The following is a 25,016-nucleotide window of genomic DNA, read 5'->3' as shown; positions in this document are numbered from 1 at the left end:
CCACAAACAAAGCAGTACAGGGAGATATGGGCTGGGCATCGTTCGAAGCACGGGAAGCTCAGAGTAAAATCCTATACGAAAAACATCTGAGGAAATTGGACGATAACAGGTGGACAGCTAAGGTGTTTAAATACCTATACAGAAAGAGTGTCGACTCACAATGGCAGAAAAGAACTAGGAAGCTAGCCAGTAAGTATGCCAGACACGAGGACGAAGAAAGACAGAGCATTAAACGACAGGTTAAAAACGCGGAAGGTAAAAATTTGATAAATTCAATGGAAAAGAAGCATAGTGTGGAACTATACCGATACTGGAAACAGCAGATCAGGAAGGGAGCGTTTTATGATACTAACTCAAGAGGCAGTGCCCTACTCTTTGAAGCTAGATCAGGATGTCTTAGAACGCGGAGCTATCAAAATAAATTTAACGAAGAAGAAGACACATGTACTGTGTGTGGTAAATATGTAGAAACAATGGAACACCTGATACTAAAATGTGATGGTATCAAGCCCGATGTTGATGCGGCCACAGTCACCCTTCCCGAGGCCCTAGGGTTCAGAGATAATAATAGTCATGTAAATAAATATGCGGTGAAAATTAGCAAAAGGCGACTGGAGGATTGGTGGCTCAAAAGCAGAGAGGTGACATAAGGTTAGAAGGGTAGGAAGACGTATTTAAAGAAAATCGAGAAATTCAATAACACACAACACAGATAAAAATAAAAATAAAAGGCGAAATAAAAATCTGAGCATGGTGGCAATTGCCATCGCCCCGTTTCAAAGGGGACGCTCCAACCTTCCATCCATGCATCCACAGGTGGGCAGCTAAGGTATTTAAATATCTATACAGAAAGAGCGTAGACTCACAATGGTGGAAAAGAACTATGGCTAACCAGTAAGTATGCCAGACACGAGGACGGAGAAAGACAGATCGAGCATTAAACGACAGGTTCAAAACGCGGAAGGTAAAAATTGGATAAATTCAATGGAACAGAATAGTGTAGAACTATATCAAGACTGGAAACAGAAGATCAGGAAGGAAGCGTTTTATGATAACTCAAGAGGCAGTGCCCTACTCTTTGAAGCCAGGTCAGGATGTCTTGGAACGCGGAGCTATAAAAAGAAATTTAACGAAGAATACACATGTACTGTGTGTGGTAAATCTGTAGAAACAATAGAACACCTCATACTAAAATGTGATGGTATCCATCCCGATGTCGATGCGGGCACAGTCACGCCGGTCACGATTCCCGAGGCCCTAGGGTTCAGAGATAACAATAGTCATGTAAATAAATATGCGGTGGGAATTACCAAAAAGCGATTGGAGGTTTGGTGGCTCAAAAGCAGAGAGGTGACATAAGGTTAAAAGTGTAGGAAGACGTCTTTAAAGAAAATGGCAAATTTTAATAACTTACAACATATTGTGGGCACGGGTGTAATTGATATTAGGCCGCAGGTCCACAGCAAATTGCCTAACGTACGTGAAGCGACTTGCATTTTAAGTTTAGGATTTTCATTTTTTTCTCTTAAGTACTGTTATCTTGGACTCATCCAAGTCCCACGATTTGAAAGCCGAGATGTTATTGAGCATGCGTCGTTTTTCCACCAGGCCACAGTCTGGCTGCGGCGTGCTTACAATCTTGCAGCTTTGCCCTACTATCCTCTTCAAACCATTGCACACAATTGGCACCGCTCATTTCAGTATACAGTGTCACCACCACGAGCTTCCGCATGCAGAATATTTTTTGTAATGCTGACCCGTTTACTGTATTTCTTCAGCTGTTCATACCCTTGCACATTAGCACTTGGCAAGTGCACATTACACTAAAGCAACGTCTGCATCACTTTAGCTTAATTCTCGGACATTTACATACGAGAGCATTCTGGAAGGCTCCAGAGCACCGTGGGAATTGCTGGACACGGAGCTTCTTTGATGTAGATGCTTGCATTTAAGCTAAATCTGTTGTCATATAATGTTGCACTGTAGATATTATTCATAATCAGAAAGTGGTTTTGGCAAGTAAAACACCATAATTTAATTTTTTTAAATTATTTTACATGCTTTAATGGCAAGCATGTGGTGACGTAGGTTCATTCATTGACCGAAATTGAAGAAGTCACTGATTCACATTTCAGCATATTCATACCTGCTACTGCTTCCAACACACTAAATACCAAGAGGCTGTTGGTATCACAGTGCAGATAGAATTGCAAGTATGAGTGTAGGTACTCCGTGGTACGAAACATATATAATGTCCGAATTTTAACGTCTAAAACTCCTTGCATAGACACAATCGGCAGTAACTTCCAACCAAGACTGGTAAATGTCTTTTAGAGTCTCGCTGAACTACATGAATAAGCTCCCCACGTTATAATCACAGCTGTTCTTTGTGCTTGCCCTTTCTGTGCCACAGTTGTGCAAGAGATTCTTCATTATGTCTACTAGGTGCCAAACCAGTAGAAAGAAGCTAGGTCCACATACACCTATACAACTGTAATACAATAGCACCATCACGGTCAAACCGTGTTATCAATCACACTAAACTCCTGCAAGGATGTAGCATGCTGTGATATGTCTATTGTGTTCCCTTGCTTCGTCTGCTGAGGTGTGCTTCCGTGGGCGACCACGTTTCACAGCTGCTGCGGAGGTAGACGCTTCGGAGTGCATTGCAGTAGACACAGTACCGATGAAATCCGAATAGCAAGTGACACATGGGAGGCAGTGATATGTGCGATGACGCATGCACTAGGAACAACTTTAGTCAACCATAACCATGAGGTGCAGAGAAGAAAGCCATCGTGTTGCCGGGGAAGCGTGCTCATCTTGCACCATGGAGGCCCAGGTTAGGTTCCCACCAAGACCGAAATTTGACCTACTTTTCTTTTCGAAGGCATTAGTCTACTTTCACGGAAACCTGCCAGACAAACACGTCAATCCGAGCATTTTTGACGTAGTTTTACGCTTCGTGCCGACAATGCCGGATGTTTGCATAATAGGGCATATAATACTTTTGAAATTAATATACATCTATTAGGTCCACCCCCATTCGGGACTGTTGCACAAAGCTTTGCCTTGTAATTGCAGACTAAGGTCACAGCTGCTCAATGCAAGTTTTGCGTTTTCATTGCGTTCATGCTAGGTCATGCATATTTGCACTAGAATCTAGCCAGTTTTAATTGGGCTCGATATGTCAGTTGGTCCTAATACGTTCAGTAATGCCTACAAAACAACTATATACAATATAATTACCATCATCATCATCAGCCTACTTTATGTCCACTGCAAGACGAAGTTCTCTCCCTGCAATCTCCAATTACCTGTCCTGCGCCAACCGATTCCCCAGCTAGCGCCTGCAAACAGACGTAATCACCACACCTAGTCTTCTGCAGTCTTTGACAGCGCTTCCCTTCACTTGGCACTCATTCTGCAACCCCAATGGTCCACCGGTTGTCTAACCTACGCATTACATGATCTGCCCAGCTCCATTTTTTTTTCTCTTAGTGTCAATTAGAATATCGGCTATATCCATTTGCTCTCTGATCCAAACTGCTGTCTCTTATCGCTAAGCCTAGCATTCTTCGTTCGAACTCTTTATGCGGCCCTTAACTTGTTCTCGAGCTTCTTTGCCAACCTCCGTTTCTGCCCCATATGTTAGTACCGGTAGAGTGCCTTGGTTGTACATCTTTATCAATGATAATGGTAAGCTTCCAGCAAGGACCTCACAATGTCTGCCGAATGCGCTCCAACCCATTTTTATTCTGCAAATTCTCTTCTCACGATCAGGTTTCCCCACCATTGGCCTGGGCAAACATACTCCTTCAGACTCTAGAGGCTGACTGGCAATCCTGAACGCTTGTTCCCTCGCCTGGCTATTAATGAATATCAGCCCCTTCCACATATTAATCTTCAACCCCTCTTATACTCTGTTAAGGTCCTCAACCATTTGTTACGAGTGTGGTATGATTAGTGGAGAGCTGCCATCAATCTTACAGTGCCAGTGGTTGAAGAGGAATAACTTAATTTTTTTTTTCTGATGCAAGTATGGTTTCTTAAGTCTGCACAAATGCTGGCTAAAGTCACTGTGGGTGACAAGTGTCAAATTATGGGCTAATTGTTGCAATGGGTAAATTGAAGTCGGCTCTCCATGCTTCCCAAATTACCATTCAAATTGGGAACCGAGATTCTCTATGCCATTGCAGCACAACAAATCAAGCTTTCAGGGCATGCAAAATTTCAACACTGCAGCAGACGAGCAAATGGAAGCAGACACAGCCACCAAACTACAGTTACTGCACATCACTCTGCAGCAGAAAGCCAATGCGCCACAGTCAGCGTGCCACTCTGCCACGACACATCGATGGCTGCACACCTAGTGAAGGGCACAAGGCAACCAAGTACCTGACAATGGCTTATTTTTCCGAATAATCGAGAGACAGACGTTAAGTAGAGTGCAGGCAGCGAGAAATAAAAAAATAAAGAGCCAACAATTTAAATTTTCCAAGATTTAAGACTTGAAGGGCACCTATTTGCCGTTGAGGTGGGGGTGTAGTCATGGCCTATTGTCTTGCTTTGTACCGACAGAGTTCGAAGTTGGCACTACTGGTGCCAATTGTGGCAGTAACTGCACTAGTGCAAAGTTCCGAGCCTTTGCCTCCATAGTGTCTTGTCAATATTTCAACCCCATTTTCTAAATCTTTTGAGACAGCACTATGTCTGGTAAAGGCACCGTAGGTATTCTTCAAAATTTTGACATTAGAAAAAACAGTAAACAGGAGTATACGAAGAACATTTTATTTTTCTGGACCATATCACCCCCTTTGATTTAATTAAGGGGCAGCAGGCAAGACTGGGGCTACATGAAAAGCTTGCGTGATATGGCCATGAAGTCAAGGCAGCACTTTCCTTGACTGGAGTCCCTTGAACAGTACAAAATAAATAAGATCCAGCTGTGCGTGGCTTGCAGAGACACAGGAGAATGTTTTTAATATTACAAAGTAATGCATGGGCTATGCTAGGCTCCACATATGAACAGAAAGGCAATTTAAGACAATGACTTGAGTAGGTCTCGGCATAAATTTTGTTTCAACCAAGAAAAAAAAAAAGTGCACAGAGTAAAGCAGGAGGTACGCTTACTACCAAAAAAAATTCAGGTACCCTGCACAAATCCCATGGTGCACTAAAAGGTAATGGAGCAATCCTTTGCTCATTTAAATGGCCTGATGCCCTTGCCGAAAGTGCCCCTGTATCCCATGTCTCAAGTGATGCTCTGCTTCCAGCCCCTGTGGCTGGGTATGTACAGTAGTCTCGGTGCAAGGCAATGGGAAAACAGTGCAGATTATGGCCACGTGGTGTCCGCACCGCTGCTCGCATCTGCCCGAGGAACCGACGACCAACCATCCCGTGGCACCTGCAGAAAGCATGAATGGAGCACACAAGGGATTGAAGTTCCCCCGTAAACACAGCAGCAAATTTTGCCGCTAGAACCTATGCCAAGGATGTTAATAGGTGTGCCAGCAGCCTGCAATTTGACCAATGCAAACTAAGTACAAACTAAGATCTAGGGTTTTACGTGCCAACACCACAGATGCCACAGGCATGCAGAATGGGGTACTACTATTTTGACCACCTGGGGTATTTTAACACGCACCCAATGTACAGTACATATTCGATTTCATATGGTAGAGGTGCAAGGTCACTTCACAGATGGCTAGACGTGTGGACTAGAGTTGCCATGCTGGTCTTGTATGGAGTCTAGATGTATGGAGCCGTTTCAGCTCCCGAGCACTGGGACAATGCACTCCCTGAAGAACTAAACATTGTTGCCACTGTGTAAAGTTTATTAGTGTTCATAGTATCATGTTAGCATGAGGTTTAGAAGCCCATCTGTGCTATGCGCCGATAACGACTAGCCCTTGTTGGACCACCTCCTCAGGCAGAACATGTACAGCAGCTTTCGTGCATGGCACCTACACCAAGATGTGTGCTCATGGATGACTGCACTCGCAGCCACACACAGTTGACATCTGTTCATGTGCCTCAGCAGTGAGCCACTGTATGTTACTGAACAAGCCCAAAATATGGATGCAACAGGATGCAACTGCTGATTTGTTTGTGCCTCCAGCAAATAACCCTTAGCACTACTGGCACATGGTACTGCCAGAAAGTGGTCATTATACACTAACTGTCCCTATCGTGGCACTCAAGAAAAATGTTAAATAATTACGAAAAAATTATCGGCCACATGAGCCCAATTTGATTTTCACAAAATGACCGAAAACCAGGTGAAAAAAAAGTTCGCGAGAAAGTGACCATTTTGCGCATTATTTGAAAATGTGGGGTTTCGCGTTGTCTGATCATGGTTGAAATGTACAAATTTTAGAGTTCTTGTTAAATTTTTCGCAAAAAAAAGGTCAGGGGAGGAAACCTGGAATTCCTTTTACAGAACTGTCACTAATGATTAGTCTTCTAAAATTTTATTTTCGCCTATGTGCTGTTCACAAGCTCCAAAATAGAAGCCTGAATTGGGCAAAAACGCTACTTTGGCCTACGTTTAGACGTTAGTAACACATGAAGTGTATTATTGAGAAGAATAACAGCTTTCGCCACAGAAATTTTACCCGAATTGTGTTTTCATCGAGAAAATTAAAAAAAAATTTGAGTGCCATCATTGCATTTTTGGCTTGTGCTTCCACTTCACCTGGATAGCATATGGGCGGGAAATACAAACCAGGGGGGTGCACATGGTGGTCCGTGTGGCGAGAAGTAGAAGCAAATATTGCCAGAAGTTCGTAAGAATTTGAATCTTGAAGGTATGCTTACCTAAGGTAGATCGACATTGTGAACTTCCATGCTATTGCAAGTATAGACCCCTTCACAGTTTACAAACATAGGCCCTGGACAGCTTCCGGTCTTGCTCATTGACGTAGCCCATTAAATTCAGCGAGCAAGAAAGGCATTGGCTGCGATATCGAGTAGCAGGAGTGCGTTAAAATATAAGCCAGCAGACTTCACACTTTCCCTTTGTACATAATGACAATTATAAAAGTGAATGCTGTCGTAAGTTATAAGAATATTTTTTGCATTAGTTTTGAGGCATAATGCGCATCTTTTTTATTTAGAAACTTAATAGACTCGGCACAGTAAAAAGACTTAAACGCACTTTGTGTTCAGACGCAGTAGGCTGATAATGCCCGTGATTGGACACTTCTTGGGGCCGCATTCTTGCTGGTGTTATCGTGCGAGTGAAACCATCTTACATATGTGGCCGCGTACACATGAAGCATAGCGCGGGCCACAAATTGCTTTCACGAGCGTGAACTGCAAGCACCACTTCAACGAAACATGTTCAGTCACCGTGAAACCAGTGTAAACACAGATTTGGTGAATATTTTTGACAGGGAGCTTTATTGAGCATATTGCACTAGTTCTGCGATGTCTTCTTCCTGCTGCTTCAGGCCAGATAGACAATAGTCGGCAAGGTTTTTATTGGGACACGGACCGCTGGGCCTTTGATGTCGCGCCTCAGGAAACCATTTTCACCGAATACTTTTATAAAAGTCTGAGAAAATGAAAGCGATTTGTAGCCCGCTCTACCACGCAACGCATAGGTGGCCGCATATGTGTACTTTCAGTAGCATGGAAGTGCGCAATGTCCATCTACCTTAAAGATTCAAATTCTTACAAACTTCTCGTGATGTCGGCTTTCATTCCTCACCACACAGACCACTACGTGCAGCTTGTGCAGCAAGTGGTCGAATTGTCAAACCCTGGTTTGTATTTCCCGCGAACATGCTATCCGGTGAACTCGCAGCACAAACCAAAAATGCAATGATGGCACTCAAATTCAAAAAAATGTTTTTCTCGATGACAACAAAATTACGTTAAGATTTCTGTGGCGAAAGCTGTTATTCTTCTGAATGATATCCACTTTTCTGCTTTTTTTTCATGGACCACCTTAGTGCATTACTGAAGTCTAAACATAGGCCAAAATAGCGTTTTTGCCAAAATTTCAGATGGACCTTTCTAGTGACAGTTCCACGAAATTCCAGGTTTTCTCCCTTGACCACTTTCCTTGTCAAAAATTTCACAAAAACTAGAATTTGCGCATGTTCATTTTGGTGCTAAGGAGTAAAAAACATGAAGTTATTTTGTGGAAGTGCTTTGATGAAAGAACAATGTTCAGACAACACAAAACCCCAAATTTTGAAACAATGTGCAAAACTATTTTTGGCGAATTTCTTTTCTGCACCTGATTTTCCATAATTTCTTGAAATTCAAATGGCATTACGTTGCGAAACTATTTCCATTCAAAATATTTTGAGGAAATACTGTTCTAGTAATGGTTACATGCATGTAATCTTTTTCACAATTTTTTAGATAAATTTTTCTCGAGTGCCACAGTTGGGACAGCTGGCACGGAGTGACCAAGTCTATACTTTTATGTGCCTTAGTTAAGGGGGGATGCGGCAATTGAAGTGGTCGAATTGTCAAAATTTTCGGTTCTCCGATTTTTCAGGATTCACGGACGTTTTTTTACCATGTGGCGAAATATAACAAAATATGCGGTAAAAATCAAGAAAACAGCACTTTCCTAGAGTGCTGTCATAAAAAATTGCGAGAACATCGGGCTCCTGAAGGCCCCATCTCACCGCGGATCGCCCGGCTACAGTGGCTAGAATTAGGAAGTGTGATGAATGCGCGTGGCGTTTTGAAAGGAAACTGCCAGGGGGCTCTGCCACACATATACAGCGGCCCCGACAGTAGCTAGTAGCCGCAGTGCACGGCCCTGGTGGAATTCGGTCATCCGCGCGTGAAGTCAGGAATGCAATAACAAATAAGAGCGTTTGCAGTATACATAAGTGTGTATACATGCTCGCTCGTTCATGGCTGCAAATTGCCACAGAGAAGCATAGCCCCTTACGAATTAAAAGGTGCCAAGGTAAGAATCAGATTGAGTGTGCGTAGATGGTAGACTGCAGCTTGCTTTATCTGTTTACCGAACACAAAGCAAGAAAATTCTTAGCGGTAACTCTGAAGCAAAAATTTTATTTTTAACACTTCTTCCGCAAACAACTCATTTTTAAAAGATTGGCTTAGAATCAGTTTAGAACAAACTATTCTCAGTCATCTATGTTTTGCTATGCAACAAACCTGAGCTGGTGCCCCCTTTTTCGAGAGAACAAAAATTTTCAAACAGAACGTCAGCCTCTGCTAAGTGACGCGCCTGAACTTCAGGTGTTTCTTTTCACGGGAAGACTATCTCTTTGTTGAGTGCCTTCGTGTAGAAGTGCAAACAGATGACAAAAAAAAAAAAAAAAAAAAAAAAAAAAAAAAAAAAAAAACTGGTTGGCGAGGTTGGGGCTCTACTGTGCACAGCCTAGCATGGCGTCATCGTTTTAACACGGTAGCGTTAAGGAGCTTGTGTCGCAGAAAAGCCGGTGTCGTCGGCGTTGGCCGTGAGCGATAAATCCCAGAAGGCACTTCATAAATAAACAGCTTGGAAGATGGGCTGGGTGGGAATCCAACCAGCGTCTCCGGAGTGCGAGACAGACGCTACCACTCAGCCAAGAGTTTGATGGTTCAAAGTAGGACAAAAGCGCCTCTAGTGAATGCAGTGTTGCCTTCGAAATGTGCCGTAGGAAGTTATACTGCGGTGTATATAGGTAATTATGAGCATGTAAATTACAGAAGTCGCAGTCACACGAGTAGCGAAGTACGTTTCCGCTACATTTCTTCAGCGCTCTGGGCACACGCAGAGCCATCTTGCAACAAACACAGAAGACCCCCTTCTCGCAGTGTACGGCGCTGCCCCGACAGGTGGCAGCGCCACTCGCTCGCGCGACGTGGCGACTCTTTCCGCTCACAGCGCGATTCCTAGGTGCAGCGTTCGATGCGGGTCGCCTCTGAAGTGATCGCTGCGCCGTAGCGCGTCTGGTGGTAAAGCGTCCCCTGCGAGATGTGCCATGCTGCTGGTGAGCCATGCGTCTGAGTCATGCTCCCAAGCGAGATAGAGGACGATCCCATCGAGGCGTCAGCCCCATGATTGCGTCCGCCTACTTGGTGCGTCGCGGCCCGGCTGTCCGTGCCGATCACGCCGTTTGGCTAGCGTAGATAGTTTCTCCCTCCGAGACACCGAGTTCTTTGGTTCGTTCCGCTTGCTCAGGCGCACATTTCGTCACTGTGCGACTCAAGAGCATGCCAAGCGAATGAGTGGGCGGTGCGAACGGGGTGCGATAACGCTATCGCATTCCACTCTTGAAGGCGAAGCTTAAGCGCCCTCCAATTTTTGCAGGCAGGAGACAAGCTCTTCCAAGCTGTCACTGTGCCGCTTGTAACTGAACCACATTGAAAAAGTAGTTTCAAGGGTGTCTACATATGAGAAGAGCTTTTCAGAAGGGTATACGAGGCACCGCAGAACTTGGCAAGCATTGCCAGCTGTTCTGTGGCTTCGTCGGCGGATACAAGGAGCTCATCAAAGCATTCCTTGCACGCAGTCTTCAGGATTGTTTTGCGTGCAGCATAACCCTGCAATGTAGAAGACTAGCCACGAATCGCTCATCTTTGTCGGGGAGCATTGTGGACTTCATCACATGAGAAGCTTCTACCTGCCCACTATGGCTTGCATCCTCACTACTGAGGAGAAAGGTCAGATCACCCGCTTCACAGTTGCCACTGCTGGGAGCTTTGACAAAGTCAAAAACTAAGGCAGTTCACAATGAGCAAGAATTGGGCGGAAGTGGGATTGTCATTGCAACCAGAAAATTGTCTAATGATACCAAAATTTTCCCGAGGCAGTCTTGGCTCAGCCGACACATCCGCAGCTACTTAAAGCCAAGCTTCTCCCGAAGGTACTTCATATATCAAGTGTGGCCTGAAGGGTGACCCTTAGCCCCTTGGCAGTGCTTGCTGAAAGAAATCCGGCTGGTGAAGTTCCCGCATGAGCCTCCTATCAGTTTAGGTAGTCTAATACATCCTTGACGTGCCTTTCATATGTAGTCAGGTATCAACCCTTCAGATGGAATCCGTGCTGTCACTGCTTTTACTAGCTTCCACATCAGCAGAACAAAGGCTTGAGTTCGTGCGGGTGACCCCAGTGCTCCCTTATTTGCTTCTTGTGGAAAAACGGGCCCCGAAGCAACTGAGGACTGAAAAGGGGCAATGCCAGGTTTACCTTCATCTTTTCATAAGTTGTTAGGGCTCACGTGAGCAAGTGATCGTCGGCATCACTTTAAGGGTAAACGGACACTTATCCTCGTATGCCGCTCCATGTGCTCAGTATAAACAGAACCTTCAGGTCTTTTGTACCTTGCTTTAAGAAGGCAATTTCAAACATTTTATCAGGTGCAGAAAATACGAAATGAAGAAGAGGCACCCAGCAGTGTCAACAGGATGTGGTGCAGATGGCTTTATAGACTTCGAGGAGCCAGAAATCCCAAAAAGGTGCCACATTGAAAGGTTCCATGAAGCTCCATCCGCCGCGATATAATCTATCTTCAGCCCAGCCTTATCTACTAAGCTTCTATTAAGATCTTCAGTCCAGCCTTATCTTAGCTTCTATTAAGATCGCGCACAAAAGCGCAGCCTTCACATTTCCCCTGGAAGTGAAAACACTGAGTATCTGGTGCCAGGAACCAGTGAAAAGCTGAAACAATCGCGCAACCATGATGTTTGTTGTTTTCCAGTGCGAATTTTCCCATCCACCAGGCCTTCCACTTTCCCTCTAGCGCCAACATTCAAGAACTTCGACAGCTTCATTTCGTCCACAATCAGGCTGCCGTGGCATTTAAATTCCTCCAAGGATCTTTTTCAATCCCTGTGATAATAGCAGGGCTGAAGCCAAACCCATTCTTGTATTTCTGCATGTGCACCTTCAAACAGCTTCTGCTTGGGAGGATGAGTATGCCTTCCCGCCGAAAATGCTCGTAGAGCCTCTGGCTTTTCGTTTGCATTATTATGCAATCCAGCAACCAGTCCGGATTGTACTACATACCTTTAGTTGATTTGCGGCGAGCGGCTTGAAAGCATTGCATAACAGCAAGTCTTTGCTTCGGTGGAAGGGCTTGTAACCGGTCTGCGAGGACGCCCTCGTTAAGTTCTGCACTTTGTCTTTTCAGTTTCTCAATAGTTTGAGTGCAATGCGACAGCTTCGCTTTCAGTTGGCAAGTGGCTTGTGCGTGTACTCTTCTATGCTTTGAAATTGCTGCAGCAGAAAAAGAAACGAGTGCTACTTCCCACAGGTCAGGGCACGTGGTGTTACTGAAGCAGCAGAGCCGGCGCATCTTGCACCGGGTGACTTTTAAACGTTAGTGTGCACCCCTTTGCAGCTCCCCTGTTGGCGGCTTCAATGCACCCCATAGGCACTACGTGCTGCTCGCCACACTTCCCCATTCTAGCCACTGTAGCCCGGCTATTCGTTGACGCAGCGCCGCCATCTTGGCATCATCGTAGGAGAGATTGGAGCTAAAGAAAGCCAGAGCGACGTGGTTCTCCATCTAAAAATTAACCAGAAAACTCTAGAAAAAAAAAAAAGAAAGGCAAATGCGGCATTGCGATTGGGTGCAGTAGTCGCGTGGCGCACAGGGCACTCTCCTCTCGGCTGTTCTAGATTTGGATTGGTGACGAACACCTCTCGCACGCATTTGCGCAGCAGCGAGCTATGCGTTCCGATCAATGGATTGACGATCGTGGCCCCCTGCTCCAACCGAAGCCTCCGACGGACAGGGGCACCACTACTGCCACTCGGCAAACCTACTTTTACTCTCGAGTAAAGCCACTCTCAACCTGTCAAAACTTGCAACTACTTGCCTCCGCTAAACTGAACTCCCAACAGAAGCTTGTGCATGCTCCTAATAGTTCAGTACATTATGAAGGTGCATACCATCAGCCTAAACACTAAGTCAAGAAGAAATGGATGTGCACAGTGCATAAAGGGGTTCTTACGCCTCCATTGCGTGGTCTGGCTCCCCCACGATTTCCTCCACCTCGACCTCCACGCTGGCCACCTCGCTGCCCTCCACGCCAAAAACCTCCCCCACGACCCCGCCATGCATTACGCCTCATCCAGTTGTTTGCAGAGATGCCGAATGTTTCATGGTTCAGCTTGCGTTCCTGCCGCCAGTCTATCCTCTGAACCCTGCACAGACAAGAACAGTTATATCATGACAGGATAACGTTCCACTGTGTTCTAGGATATGGTGCAGTGCTGCAAATAAATGAATACTGTTGTACAACCACCCGTCTCAATTCCTTCATAATTTAGTTGAAGTACTGTGAATTACGTATACAATCTTGCACAGGAGAGACTATTGCAATAAAGCTTCCAGAAGAACTCACAATCACTGCACTAATGCAATTATCATGCGAGCAATGTATATACAAACTGAAGCCACGTTGATTTACAATCTGCAGTGGGGGAAGTAGGCCATGAATGTTAATTGCGTTAATGCTACGTGGATGTGCCACAGTGCCACCACAGACTACAGCGTGTGCACATTCAGACACCACAAAGAAAGCTTCAATAAACATGGCCTCCCAACTATGGCCGGTTTTGTCCTGCTGAAACTGTAGAATTATGGTTCCGCATACCTGACCTCCTATGAACTACGGCATGATTGCACAGGAGTCTATTTCAGGCATAACAGTCATTGTCAGCTAGAACAGTGGGCGTTTTCCCTTTTATAAATTGACATGCACCTGAGGAGTGCACTCGCAAGAGTTTAGAAAGAAAGATACCATTAATCCCTCTCTCCAGGCATGTTGCACCAGTTGCTGTGCTTGAGGAACTCTTGTGGCATGGGTTTGATTCTGGTTAGCACTGGAGAAATTCTGAAGGATAATTTTTTAACAGAAGCTGGGGAAAACTAGGTGAGACCGGCTGGAAAGTGGGCGAATTTTAAGAATGCTAGTCACATTGAAACTGGTTATTCAATGGTTGACTTGCTAAACAGAGTTTTACTGGTGTGAAGCAATGTTAGGCACACTAATGCAGATACAGTGAACGTAATGCTGAAAAAATTTATAGATAAGCAGCCACAAACTTTCTGAAAAAAAAAAAAAAAAAAAAGCTCAGTACCAGTATTGCCAGCCAATCACTTTCTAGAGATTTCACTTGACTGAACCAGACATGTCTGCAAGGACAACAGCATTCCTGGCACCGTGCCAAGACAGTGTGCTTGGCACTGAAGTCCAAGAATTGATTTGAATTCAAGACTTGAAAGGCCACCATCAGAGTTGACAAGTCAATGCACTGTATCTGGGTGCCGTTTTTCCCTTGCTCTGCTACATAAGCAAAATTTCAAGAACAGATTTGCAATGGCCACGTTGAAGTCAAATGAATTCTGTGCATGTGTGCCATGCTAGCAAGTTTGCTCACGACGTCCTGCATCTTCAAGCGCACTGAACATAGTAAGAGCATAGGGTCTAGTCATGTGGAACACCGCTGCAAGCTGCTGGAAACTTGTGGCACATTCCACAGCACCCTGACGCTGCTACAATGGCCATGCAAGACAGCGGCTACATCTTGGAGCAAGCATAAGGACACTCCAATCTTGACAATTGTTTGAGAATTTGCACAAAAAGGACAGGGACAACCGACGACAATAGAGCACAGCACTGCATGTGTGGGCTTGTCCTTTTTAGCAGAAAATTTTCAGGAGTCAAAATGAACTAGACGAACTTTCAGTTTTTTTCAGGCGACAATGAAGTCAGCGTTATCACTACTGTGCTTGCTTATTGGCAATATAGCTATAATCTGTCTTTAAAAAGGCATGTAGCACAGCTAGAGCACTAACATGACCAGCAGGATGTACAATTTCCGATGACGCCTGCAATTTGGCTGAAATCTTGTTAATCCTTATGTTAACTGCAATTATTTTGTACAAGCAATGTCTTTTCCTGGCAGGTCAAAGTTGCACGAACACAGGTGCCTAGCTTACTCTACTGTCAGCATAATGCATAGTGGGGTTAACCTCAGCGCTGTGCAATGGACACTGCAACGTGCCAAGTGCAGCGTGAAGGTGGTTGATGCTTGGGAGTTTACATGCTGCCGCAAAGTGAATGTGTGATGTGGAATGGTTGACCTTAGATGCCGCTCTCATGCATCATCGAAGTTTCGTGCACCAGTACCAAGATGGCGAGAGCTGCACTTGTACCTCTCATTGGAGGAAGGATGTCCTATGTTTGAGGCGTTGCCATGACCAGTTCCTCTTCGTTCCGCTGTGGCAGTGCTCAAGTGGCACGGCGTGAATGAATAGTCATACCTCTAACCCTAGAAAAATCTGCTCAGTTGAAATTTCCTATGGCACCGAACTATTTACGTGCCATGTATTTATTGCCCTTTATCTTCAAGTATTTTTGAGCCAAATTGTGCATCTTGCAATCTTGACCGAGACTGGAACAAACTGCCACCGGACCGTTTAACAAGCTTCACGCGAGGTTGCCGCACCTGCCACAAAAGAGCATGCTTAACAGTTTTGTTCGCTTTATGCAACGTATGCGATTTACCATTGGAGGCGAGATTTGGTTTAGTTTTATTCTATGCAACGTAGAATAAAAGCACATGTGCCTTGTGCATTGCAATAACAGAGGAAGAATATTTAAGAGTTAGCAATATTTAAAATAGCACGTGCCGACTGGGTGCATGCAGTGGGCGGCGCCTTGCGGCACGTCATGCAAGCCACAGGGAAAACAAGGAAGAAAAGTAGATGCTCGGGCGGGCAGCCCGGATGAGCTCTCTTCGGTGGCACCCATGTCTTTCGCTCAATGCAGAAGACACCCGACGTTCGCTTCAGTGGGCATGCCGTAACATTTAGTTTGTGTGCCCTCAAGTCAAACAACAGTTCTTGTTGGCATCTGTTAGAGGTCTGCAATACTAAAAGCGCTGCTATGTGTGAATGCCCTTCAGAATTTACTTGCCTACGATGGGACGCAGGTGTTTTGATGAAAACTGCAAAAAGCAAGTACATTTCTTGGAAGGAAAAGGTGAGGATCTTCAAGGCTCTCAATGACCCTGAATGACTGCAAGCATGGGCTGCAGCGATTTCTGGGGATGGCCGTGAGCTCGCATCGAGATATTACATCTACGAGAAGCACTTCACGAGCAACATCACGAGATGGGATAAATACTACGGTGAGCTTAGAGGCGAGGTATTCCTGGACCACCCCAAAAAAAATTTAGAAATCTGGACTGCATCCAGAGGCTGTTCCTTGCATTTTCAGTCTCCAGAAGCTTTGACATACCCCCCAAAAAAGTGGACTCCCCAGAAAGTGTGATCAAACAAGTGATGCTACAGTTAAAAGATAAAGAATGAGCATACAGTAAAAGCTCAATTCAGAGCTCATAATTTGAAATTTCGGATAATTAGAAGTAGCTGCCGCAGTCCGTCCAACAATGTATTGAAAGCAATATGTAATGCATCTAGCTAATTCACACTGAAATCTGCACCACCACCGATAATTCGAACTCCGCACGATCGTGGATCGTCTCCGTGCAGCTTTGCTCTGTCCATCTGCGGCAGTCTGTTGTAGGTCCGTTCTCTCTCTCTCTCTCAAGACCTTCACGATTAAAACATGAACGTGGCCCTGCGGCCCTGCATTGGGATAATTGTATGGGCAGTCCAAGAGCATTTCTGCAGTCGACTTCACCGTCGCCGTGCACCCTTGCTGTATGTACGAGTGAAAGCGCGAGAGAGAACCGATGATCGCGGCTGCGCGAAAGGAACGAATGCGATGAGGAAGCGGGCAGTCTTCTCTCGTGTGCCAGGCTCCGAACGTTGAGAGGCTCAGGGGGTGTACATACTGCTCTCCAGAGCGCACTTGTGAATGCTCTCGTCACTTTCTGTGGCACCATTTCCGGCAAGTCCGTGCAGCATGCATTGCGTAGTGTTGCAACTTTCAATTCTGTTCGAACAGAATTGAAAGTTGCAATGTCACATTGGCAGTGGTCTATGCAACACACACTGCACGGACTTATCAGGAACGGTGCCACAGAAAGGTGAATTTACCAACGTCGAAAGACAGAGGTGCTGACATCAGCCGAAATAAACATGCTGCACTTGCTGCCAAATAAAGTTGAGTGCAACGGTGGAAACGATAAGGTCGTGGACACCTTTCCAAGTTCAAGTGCTACTGCGAAGCACACCAGCCTTATGCAGTTTTTATGCACTGAATAAAATGGCAGTGTTGTAAAACAGAGCTGGGCGATACCCCTGGTGTGCCTTTTTTTCTTTGAAACCTTTACGAAGAGCCAGTTTAAAAGCTCTTGTTGAAAAGCTGGTCAGTAGAAGTGAATATTTTTGAGAACTATGCTTTTCACTACAATTTCCGCAACTTTGCTTATCGAAATTTTTTCCAGCTTTTTACTGCTTCAAGTTAACGAGGTATTAGTGTAAATTCAATATGAAAATGGTGGTGTTTGCTTTTGTGGTGGTGGGCGATCGCGGAGGATCATGGCCAATTTCATACTCTCAAGCCCGTTTCACATGCAAGCAATTTTGGTCCAGAAACTGGGCAGCGCCCATCGTGTGACCAAGCTTCCTTTCCCAATACCAGTTTTCGGAGTGGTGTGCACCGCTGCAATCACGATCAAAACATTTGGAAAAATTTGCGAGCGGCAACCAATGGCCAAGTGCCTTGAGCAGCGCTGTTAAGATCACGTGACAGGGCCGTGGCTGGGCGAAACTACCCCACAAGAGCGGACAGTTCTAACAGACAAGATTTGTAGCAGACTATATCCGCTGCCAGTTTGCAATGTCTTACGGTTTTCAACGAGCTGTTCCATCACTTAAGTTGTGCAGTGTCCACTTGTTTGTTGCAAAAATACTCCATTATAGAACCACAAATATAAGAGGAGAGTTCTATGGGAAGAAGCTACGGATTGAAGCTGAAGGTACTCGTCGCAAGTGACTCATACTTCCATGAAGGAAATGTCAGCGTCACTCGAATTGGCTATGTCTGTTGGTGCCTCAGAATTGCTGCTTGCTTACATGTGTCAATTTCGAGTTCCATTCTTTGGAGCCAAATTGTGCACACGTGCTGTTCCATTACCTCTTCCCTCGATGGTGACCCCATATGGGTCTGGACAGATGAGATGGAATGGCAGTCCATACATTTTGTTCGCAGCGCATGTAGGAGTCGAAAAGGTCACGTACCCGAGTTCTACAAGGGCTCACTGCCTTTCTACTTGAATGCCTGGAGGCGAAAAGGGACACGAGCTTCTTTGAAAGCCGTCCATAGGCGCCTCTTGGATCCAGGTGGCGCCCGAATGCTTTGAAGCATCCGTAAACAAGAGCTGTTAGCAGACATGCACGTGCTTCAAGCCTAAATCTCGGAAACACAAACCAACCAATTTATTTGCTTCCATGTGGATAATTGTGTGCATGTACTTGGCAGCATTGTTAACTGGAGCCTATAAAGAGCTAAGAGAAAAATGTGAATAGAGAAGTTGCATTAACCGTTCTGATACACAGGGTTTATTTTATGCAAGGTTTGCAAGCACGAAAGTGGGGCACCAACTTAGTACACCGATCAAACCCGCAGATGAAGCACACCAAAACATGGAAATGGTCTTCAAGAGCTGCGCCTTGGTCCACACCGAAACCCGCGGCTCACAGGCGCTTTTTGCAAGCAACACTGCATCACAGCGGCATGCGTCGCGCCAGAACGAAGCATGTGAAACGAAGCTGCATCTGCGTGCCGCTTAGCCGCAGTGACCACCGCCGCGCTGTCGGTTGTATGTGAAACCGGCTTTAGTCGGAAAAAAATGGGACAAAATGACCTGGTCCCATGCAAGGGCAGTACCTAGTCGAGATCAGGTGCAATACAACCCTTTGACAAGTATCAGCAGATAGCCCCCAGATTATCTACTCGTGTAACACGAAGAGTCCAAAAAGTGCTGAAATGTATTTTCTGCCCACTTGAATGCAAAAAATACTGCTACAGTTCATTTATGTGCCCGCCATTCTTGTTTACGAAAACGATAGAGCACAAAGATAGTTTGGAGGCACCGGAAACATGTCATGGCCACATCAAAATCAATCAGCACGGCCTATACCGACATGTGCCGACAATTTGCATACCATATATAGTGAGTGTATATTCCATGGCTTTGTGTGGTTTGAGGTTATGTATATACTTGCATAATGATCGCACTTTTTGTAAACAAAAATTGATGCAAATTCAGGGGTGCAATCATTACGTGGGTTAAATTTCCCACGTAAAGAAAAATTTTCTGTTTTCATCCCGCATTTGCTGCAGGATGACAAGCAGGCGGCTGCCGCTGTCAGTGCGGGACACCAAAACAAATATGGTGGCCGGCGGAGCAAGCCGAACGCGCCACCCGAGATTATTTTTCTTCTCGCGAGTACATTACGCACATTGAAACAGTTCCTTCCGTATGAGTAATGAATAATATTAATATTGGTAAGTTTACGACAATGACGTAGCCATGTCCACTTTGAGGGGACAGAAACAGATGGGCGCGCTTAGTTGCCAGTGACAAACATGGTGGGCATGGTGTGAAAACTGCGGCATTTGTCTTCACTGCTATCCTAATACAGCATGTTTCTGCTAAGGGTGGGCAAATAGCTGTGTTACAAGCGTCGGCGTATGAATAGGGTACACTTGTAACATCCGTGTAAACAATATGTTACGATATGTTGCGTGCCCACGAGTGCAGACGAGAGGAATTGAAAGGCGCCCTTTATGTTTCTGACCAAAATCATTACGAAGCCTACAAATAATAAAGCCGAGGCAAGTTTGGCTGTAGCTTTCTTTTCACGGAAGTGTGTAAAGTGATGAAAGGAATGAAATGGGGCATCTGCTTAGGAATGTTCGGTGCTTGCAGACCGCTTTGTATGTCTTCAAGAGTCGTTCGCGTAGCATTCGACAGATGGTAAGAGTGATCATTAGTTATACTTGGCACACGACATATCGCTGCAATAAGTTCAGGGTGCGATCATTACATAAGGAAAAATCGAATTTTGACTACAAAATTCAGGGGTGCAATCGTTACGAGAGTGTGATCATTATGCGAGTAAATACGGTATCCTGTGGTGTGCAGAGAAAACGAAGTCCTCATTCCACCCATGGCAGTGGGTGGTACATGGACTTTTTAATAGCACTCGAGATGGTGGCCGTTGCATCTGAGAGACCCGAGAATACAGTTCCCGATTAACACATGCCGGCTTCGGTAGCGCCCAGCACACTGCGCAAGGATGTAGATTTTCCCGAAGACTGATCAGTTTTAGTAGATCATTTAGGCGACTGCAAATCTCCACTAGAGCTATTGCAATAAAGTTATGGAGATTTGCTGAAGATGCCTGGATTCTCGGTCCATCACTGTTGGAGAGATTCTCATGAGAATGCAGCACTTGACATATCAGCACCTACAGCCAACAGTGTTCCTGGCATCAAGACCGTGTGCTCAGCACTGCAGGAATGCTGTCGCTCATGGACAGGAAGAAAAGGCTAGACAATAGTGCTACGTGCCAGCCGAAATAAGAGATTCCCAAATAGGGGTCTGGAAGACCCATGTCCATGAAGAAAATTTGCAAGCATGTCTGCAAGTGTTGAGGCATTCTGGTTGAGGACTGCAGGAATGTTTGCCCTTCTCTATGAAATGGCTGTGAAGCTTTTGTTGCAGTTTTCTACAACATACACATGCAAGCATGGTTTTTCCAGGCTTGCATACTTTGACAGCCTATACAGAAACGGGTCGAATTTGGCTGCAGGTATGCAACTCTGCTGAAGTGCAACCGGACCGCATATTGACAAGCTGTCCAGATTGAATTGATGTGGAACTTTTGTTTGACCAGTCTTTGCCAGGTGGCAATAAAAGGCACTTGTTTCATGGCGCATGTTCTGTTAATTTACCCTCCTCCCACCCCACACTGCAAGGATTCCCTCACTTCTACCAGTCGGTCCACAAGGGGTCCCCGATGCACCTATGGCTGAGAACCACTGGCCTAGATCAAGGCTTGCTAAAGTATACTAACAAAACTTTCATAAACAAAAGTTTACTATCAGCATTTCCTATTTGTGCCATTTCATCGCCAAAGAATTCTTCAAAAAAGGACATTTTAGATTGCCCTGCTGATTTTGCTGTCTGGTTGAACAGTAGAATGTCCAATTTTTTATATAGTGACGATGTGCACAGCTCAGTGGAATAAATGGAGCAGGAATGGCAAGAATGAGAACAATGCAGAACAAGGACACTGAAAGCCTACAGTACAAGTGCTTACCCTTTGCTTCGTTCAATGGCCTCACAACTGATGTTGTCAAAGAAGGATTTGTTCTTGTCGTAATATACCACATCATCATCTTCATGGTTGTCTCCCACTTGAGTTTCAGTGCCAGAGTCGTCTTTCTTCTCATCACCTGAAAGTAGGCAACAGTGGCATAATGTAAAGAGACGAGCAGCTAAAACTTACTAGAAGAGAAGTTCATGGTTTGATGAGGTGCTGTGTTCATGCACTTCACTAATATAAGGAGCTGTAACAATGAACACAGCATAATAAGCTCGAATGGCTAGTTGGAGTCCATTATTATTATGTACAAGTCTATTTAAATTAAAAAGGCGATCTAAAACTGCTGATCTGTTGGCTTGAGGGAAGATAATGTACCATGCCTATTTGTGAGCTAGCACTTAGGTGTATCCTTAACATTTAATGCACCAAACAACCTTCTAGAAGTTCAGGAGGGAGGATACAAGAGAAATTTAAGAAAATACAGTAGACTTGATTTTTCGGTCATTAATGCAAAAGCATTATATGCCCCATTACACAAAAATACAGTGCTGTGGGCGGCAGCGTGACCAAAAGATGGTACCAAAAATAGCTGACGGTGCAATGAGTAAAAATGAAAAAATGCTCGGATTGATCTGAAATTGGTCAGGCAGGTTTCTGTAAATGAAGTAAAATAATGCCTCCGAAAATAAAATTTGGTAAATCTCTGTCTGGGTGGGAATCTAACCCCGAGCTCCGGGGCGAGAGACTTTCCCAGATGCCATGGTGGCTCCATGGTTATGGTTGACTGAAGTTGTGCCTAGTATGTGCGTCACTGCACATGTCAAATCACTGCCTCCCACGCTTCACTTGCTCTTTAGGTTTCATCTGTGCTGTGTCTCTGCAATGCACTCGAAAGTGTCTACCTCAGTGGCAGATGTGAAATGGGGTCACTCGCAGAAGCATGCCTCAAAAGACAAAGCTAGGGAACGCAAAAGACGACAGTCATGATAGACCTACCATTAGACAAAGTTCATCGTTCTGCAGCAAAATGGTCTGAATGTTTCGAGCCTGAGGTGAGCGTTCACGCATGCACGCACGCACACACACGCACACACCGTTTCAGCAGAAAGAACTAATGCTTGTCGAAAACTTTTCACCGTGTGGGAATGCTTACATGTGGCAACGCAAAAGAGTAAAGTTTCTCTTCTGAATATTTTTCCAATGGTCCTGGCTGGTGGCCATGCATTTCTACAGGACCAAGCTTTCATTATTTTGATGCTGAAGTTAGCTTTCACCAGGTAATTTGAACTTGGCTGGACATCACACATGCACCAAACCTTAATGGAGACTTCAGTAGTGGTAGTGCCCTTGGTGGCATTTAGCGAACAGTCAATGCATTGAACACACGTACTCTCCTGTTGAAAATAAATACTCGGAAGGTTTGATATCCGGGACTGTTTACCTATTTCCAGCCCGCCAAAGGAAGATATTAAAGGAAAACAACTCTCACTGTATTACAGTGCACATTTACCCAATTTTAAGATGATTAACAATTTTAACCTAATTTAACTAAATGCTCACTAAACACTAATGAGGCCATGCTTAGAATACACTGATTTATTCTGGGGTCCACTTCAAAAACATCTCATTAATAAAATAGAATGCACACAAAACTATCAGTCAGACTTGTATACTCTGATCACTCAAGGCTTTCTAGTGCTTCAGATTTGCTCGCAAGAGCAAACCTTAAACCACTTTTGTAGAAAATAATTTCAGAACAAAAATTCATTTGTCAATTATACCATGGCTATTTCAACATAACACGTTCCAATTACCTGCGAGACCCTTAAGCACTCACCGAGACACTCATTCCAAAACAATCCGCCAACCATAGGGTCATGCTAACGCTCACAAATACTCCCTTTTTCCGTGGGCTATTTTCTACAGGAACAATTTGCCAGATGATATTGTGTGTTGCGATAACATTGACTCTTATGAGCCTAATACAGTATTGAATTTTCACCATGAATAATTACTAACTTTATGTACCTTCTACCACTAACCTGTTCATATACCCCCTCCTGCATGGGCAATGACTGGCCTGCAGTATGAAAAAAAATAGCTATTGGCAACACGTTGTGCCTCATGTTCTTGGCATTTTAGAGAATTTGCATGCACTGCACTAGGTGTGCACTGCATGCACTAGGTGTGCACTGCATTATGCACTGCACTAGGTGTGTAAAAGCCGTTATCACATGCCGGTAGCAAGATGTGTGCCGTTTTGAATGGGTGATCAAACAAGATGGCGCCCATGAAGTGTTTCTGGCGCACGCGATTGCTTCTGGCGCTTTTAGAACTGGTACAGCGCAACATACAAAGGAAGAAACAAGCCGAGCCGGCCAGATAAATGAAGATACAAGATATAGCAGAGGGATTTCTTCACAATGAAATCCGATCAGCAGTCACCAGGAAAACTCCAGCACAATGCTTACAAAGGAGGTTGAGTTCAGCTTAAAGTGAAGCACTCGCTGGTGAAAACTTCACTGGAGGCAGTGCAAAAGCAGGTGAGACTTGAGCGCTTTGTGCTTAGACTGAGCACTGAACTACCACTGGGACGAATCGACAATGCAATACATATCTTCGGCCACTGCAATCTGCAAACAAAAAACCTGAAGCTACTAGACAAAGCTCATTCAATAAAGCAGCATGGCACATGCTACCGTGAATCCGCACCTTAAGGCGAAATTCACGTAGTACTGCAACCTGCACCCCGATTTGACTTTTACAGCGAAGCTGTATACGGCTAGTTTCTAGCAGATCGATGTCCAAGATCAGCCCACAGTTTTAGTCTACGAAGATAGTGCAATACTGGGCCGACCCTCGGGGGAGGTGAAGCAGGCTTCAAGCACTCGGCCAACTTGCTAAAGTAAATAACATTTTGGGGGCCTGTTTATGCAATTGTATCAACACGCAGTTTTTTTTTTTAATCTGGTGGAAAATTGCGCGGCAACAGGATTCGAACCACGGCCCTCTTGCACGCGAGGCGGGTGTTCTACCTCTACACCACCCCTGCACCTAGTGGAAAAGTGTGAAGCTGCTTGAGCACATCGCCGCATACGAACCAAGTGACGTGTAGACGAAACTGCTCAATTTTTCAGAGCTCTGCCCGACAAGACACTTTCAAAGGGGACCCATGCATTGGCGACAAGTGCAAGTAATGGATAACTGCTTCTTGCCGCCAATTTGACTGGCACGGAGTGCTTGCCACTTGTCATCGGGAAGGCGCATAAGCCACATTTTAAAAACATCAAAAGCCTTCCTGTCGAGTACAGAGCGAACAGGAAGGCTTGGATGACCCTGGACATTTTTTTGAGGCTGGTTGCATCAGTTAGACCGGCACTTCATGTCAAACGACAGCAAGATTAGTACAATTGTTGATAACTGCAGGGCACATAACTGTACAGTCGAACTGAACAGCGTCAAGGTACTGCATTTACTCGCATAATGATCGCACTTTTTGTCAAAAAAATTGATGCAAGTTCAGGGGTGCGATCATTACGCGGGTTAAATTTCCCACGAAAAGAAACTTTTTTCATCCCTCATTTGCTGTGAAATGACAAGCCGGCGGCTGCCGCTGTTAGTGCGGGACACCAAAACAAAAATGGCGGCCGGCGGAGCAAGCCGAACACGATTACACGATTATGTTTCTTCTCGAGAGTACATTACGTGCATTGAAACAGCTTCTTCCTTATCAGTAATGATCAGTATCGTTAATATTGGCAAGTCTGCGACAGT

The 25,016-nt window shown here is 45.0% G+C and overlaps 1 protein-coding gene across 1 annotated transcript in view; it reads right to left on the bottom strand.

Annotated features, from left to right (window-relative positions):
- Positions 1-4,775: 4,775 nt before the first annotated feature.
- tral (LSM14 family protein trailer hitch) overlaps positions 4,776-25,016 on the bottom strand; it is a 29,251-nt gene continuing 9,010 nt past the window's right edge. The window contains exons 5-7 of the mRNA XM_050193341.2: positions 21,237-21,372; positions 12,940-13,132; positions 4,776-5,407 (exon numbers count right to left, since the gene is read on the bottom strand). Of these exons, the coding sequence (XP_050049298.1) occupies positions 5,336-5,407; positions 12,940-13,132; positions 21,237-21,372 (401 nt within the window). The 3' untranslated portion in view covers positions 4,776-5,335. The remainder of the gene's footprint in view (positions 5,408-12,939; positions 13,133-21,236; positions 21,373-25,016) is intronic.

The sequence above is a fragment of the Dermacentor andersoni genome, chromosome 1 (genome assembly GCF_023375885.2).
Source record: "Dermacentor andersoni chromosome 1, qqDerAnde1_hic_scaffold, whole genome shotgun sequence".
NCBI lineage: Eukaryota > Metazoa > Arthropoda > Arachnida > Ixodida > Ixodidae > Dermacentor > Dermacentor andersoni.
Note: the sequence above shows the minus strand (reverse complement) of the source record. Positions and strands in the feature narration are given on the sequence as shown.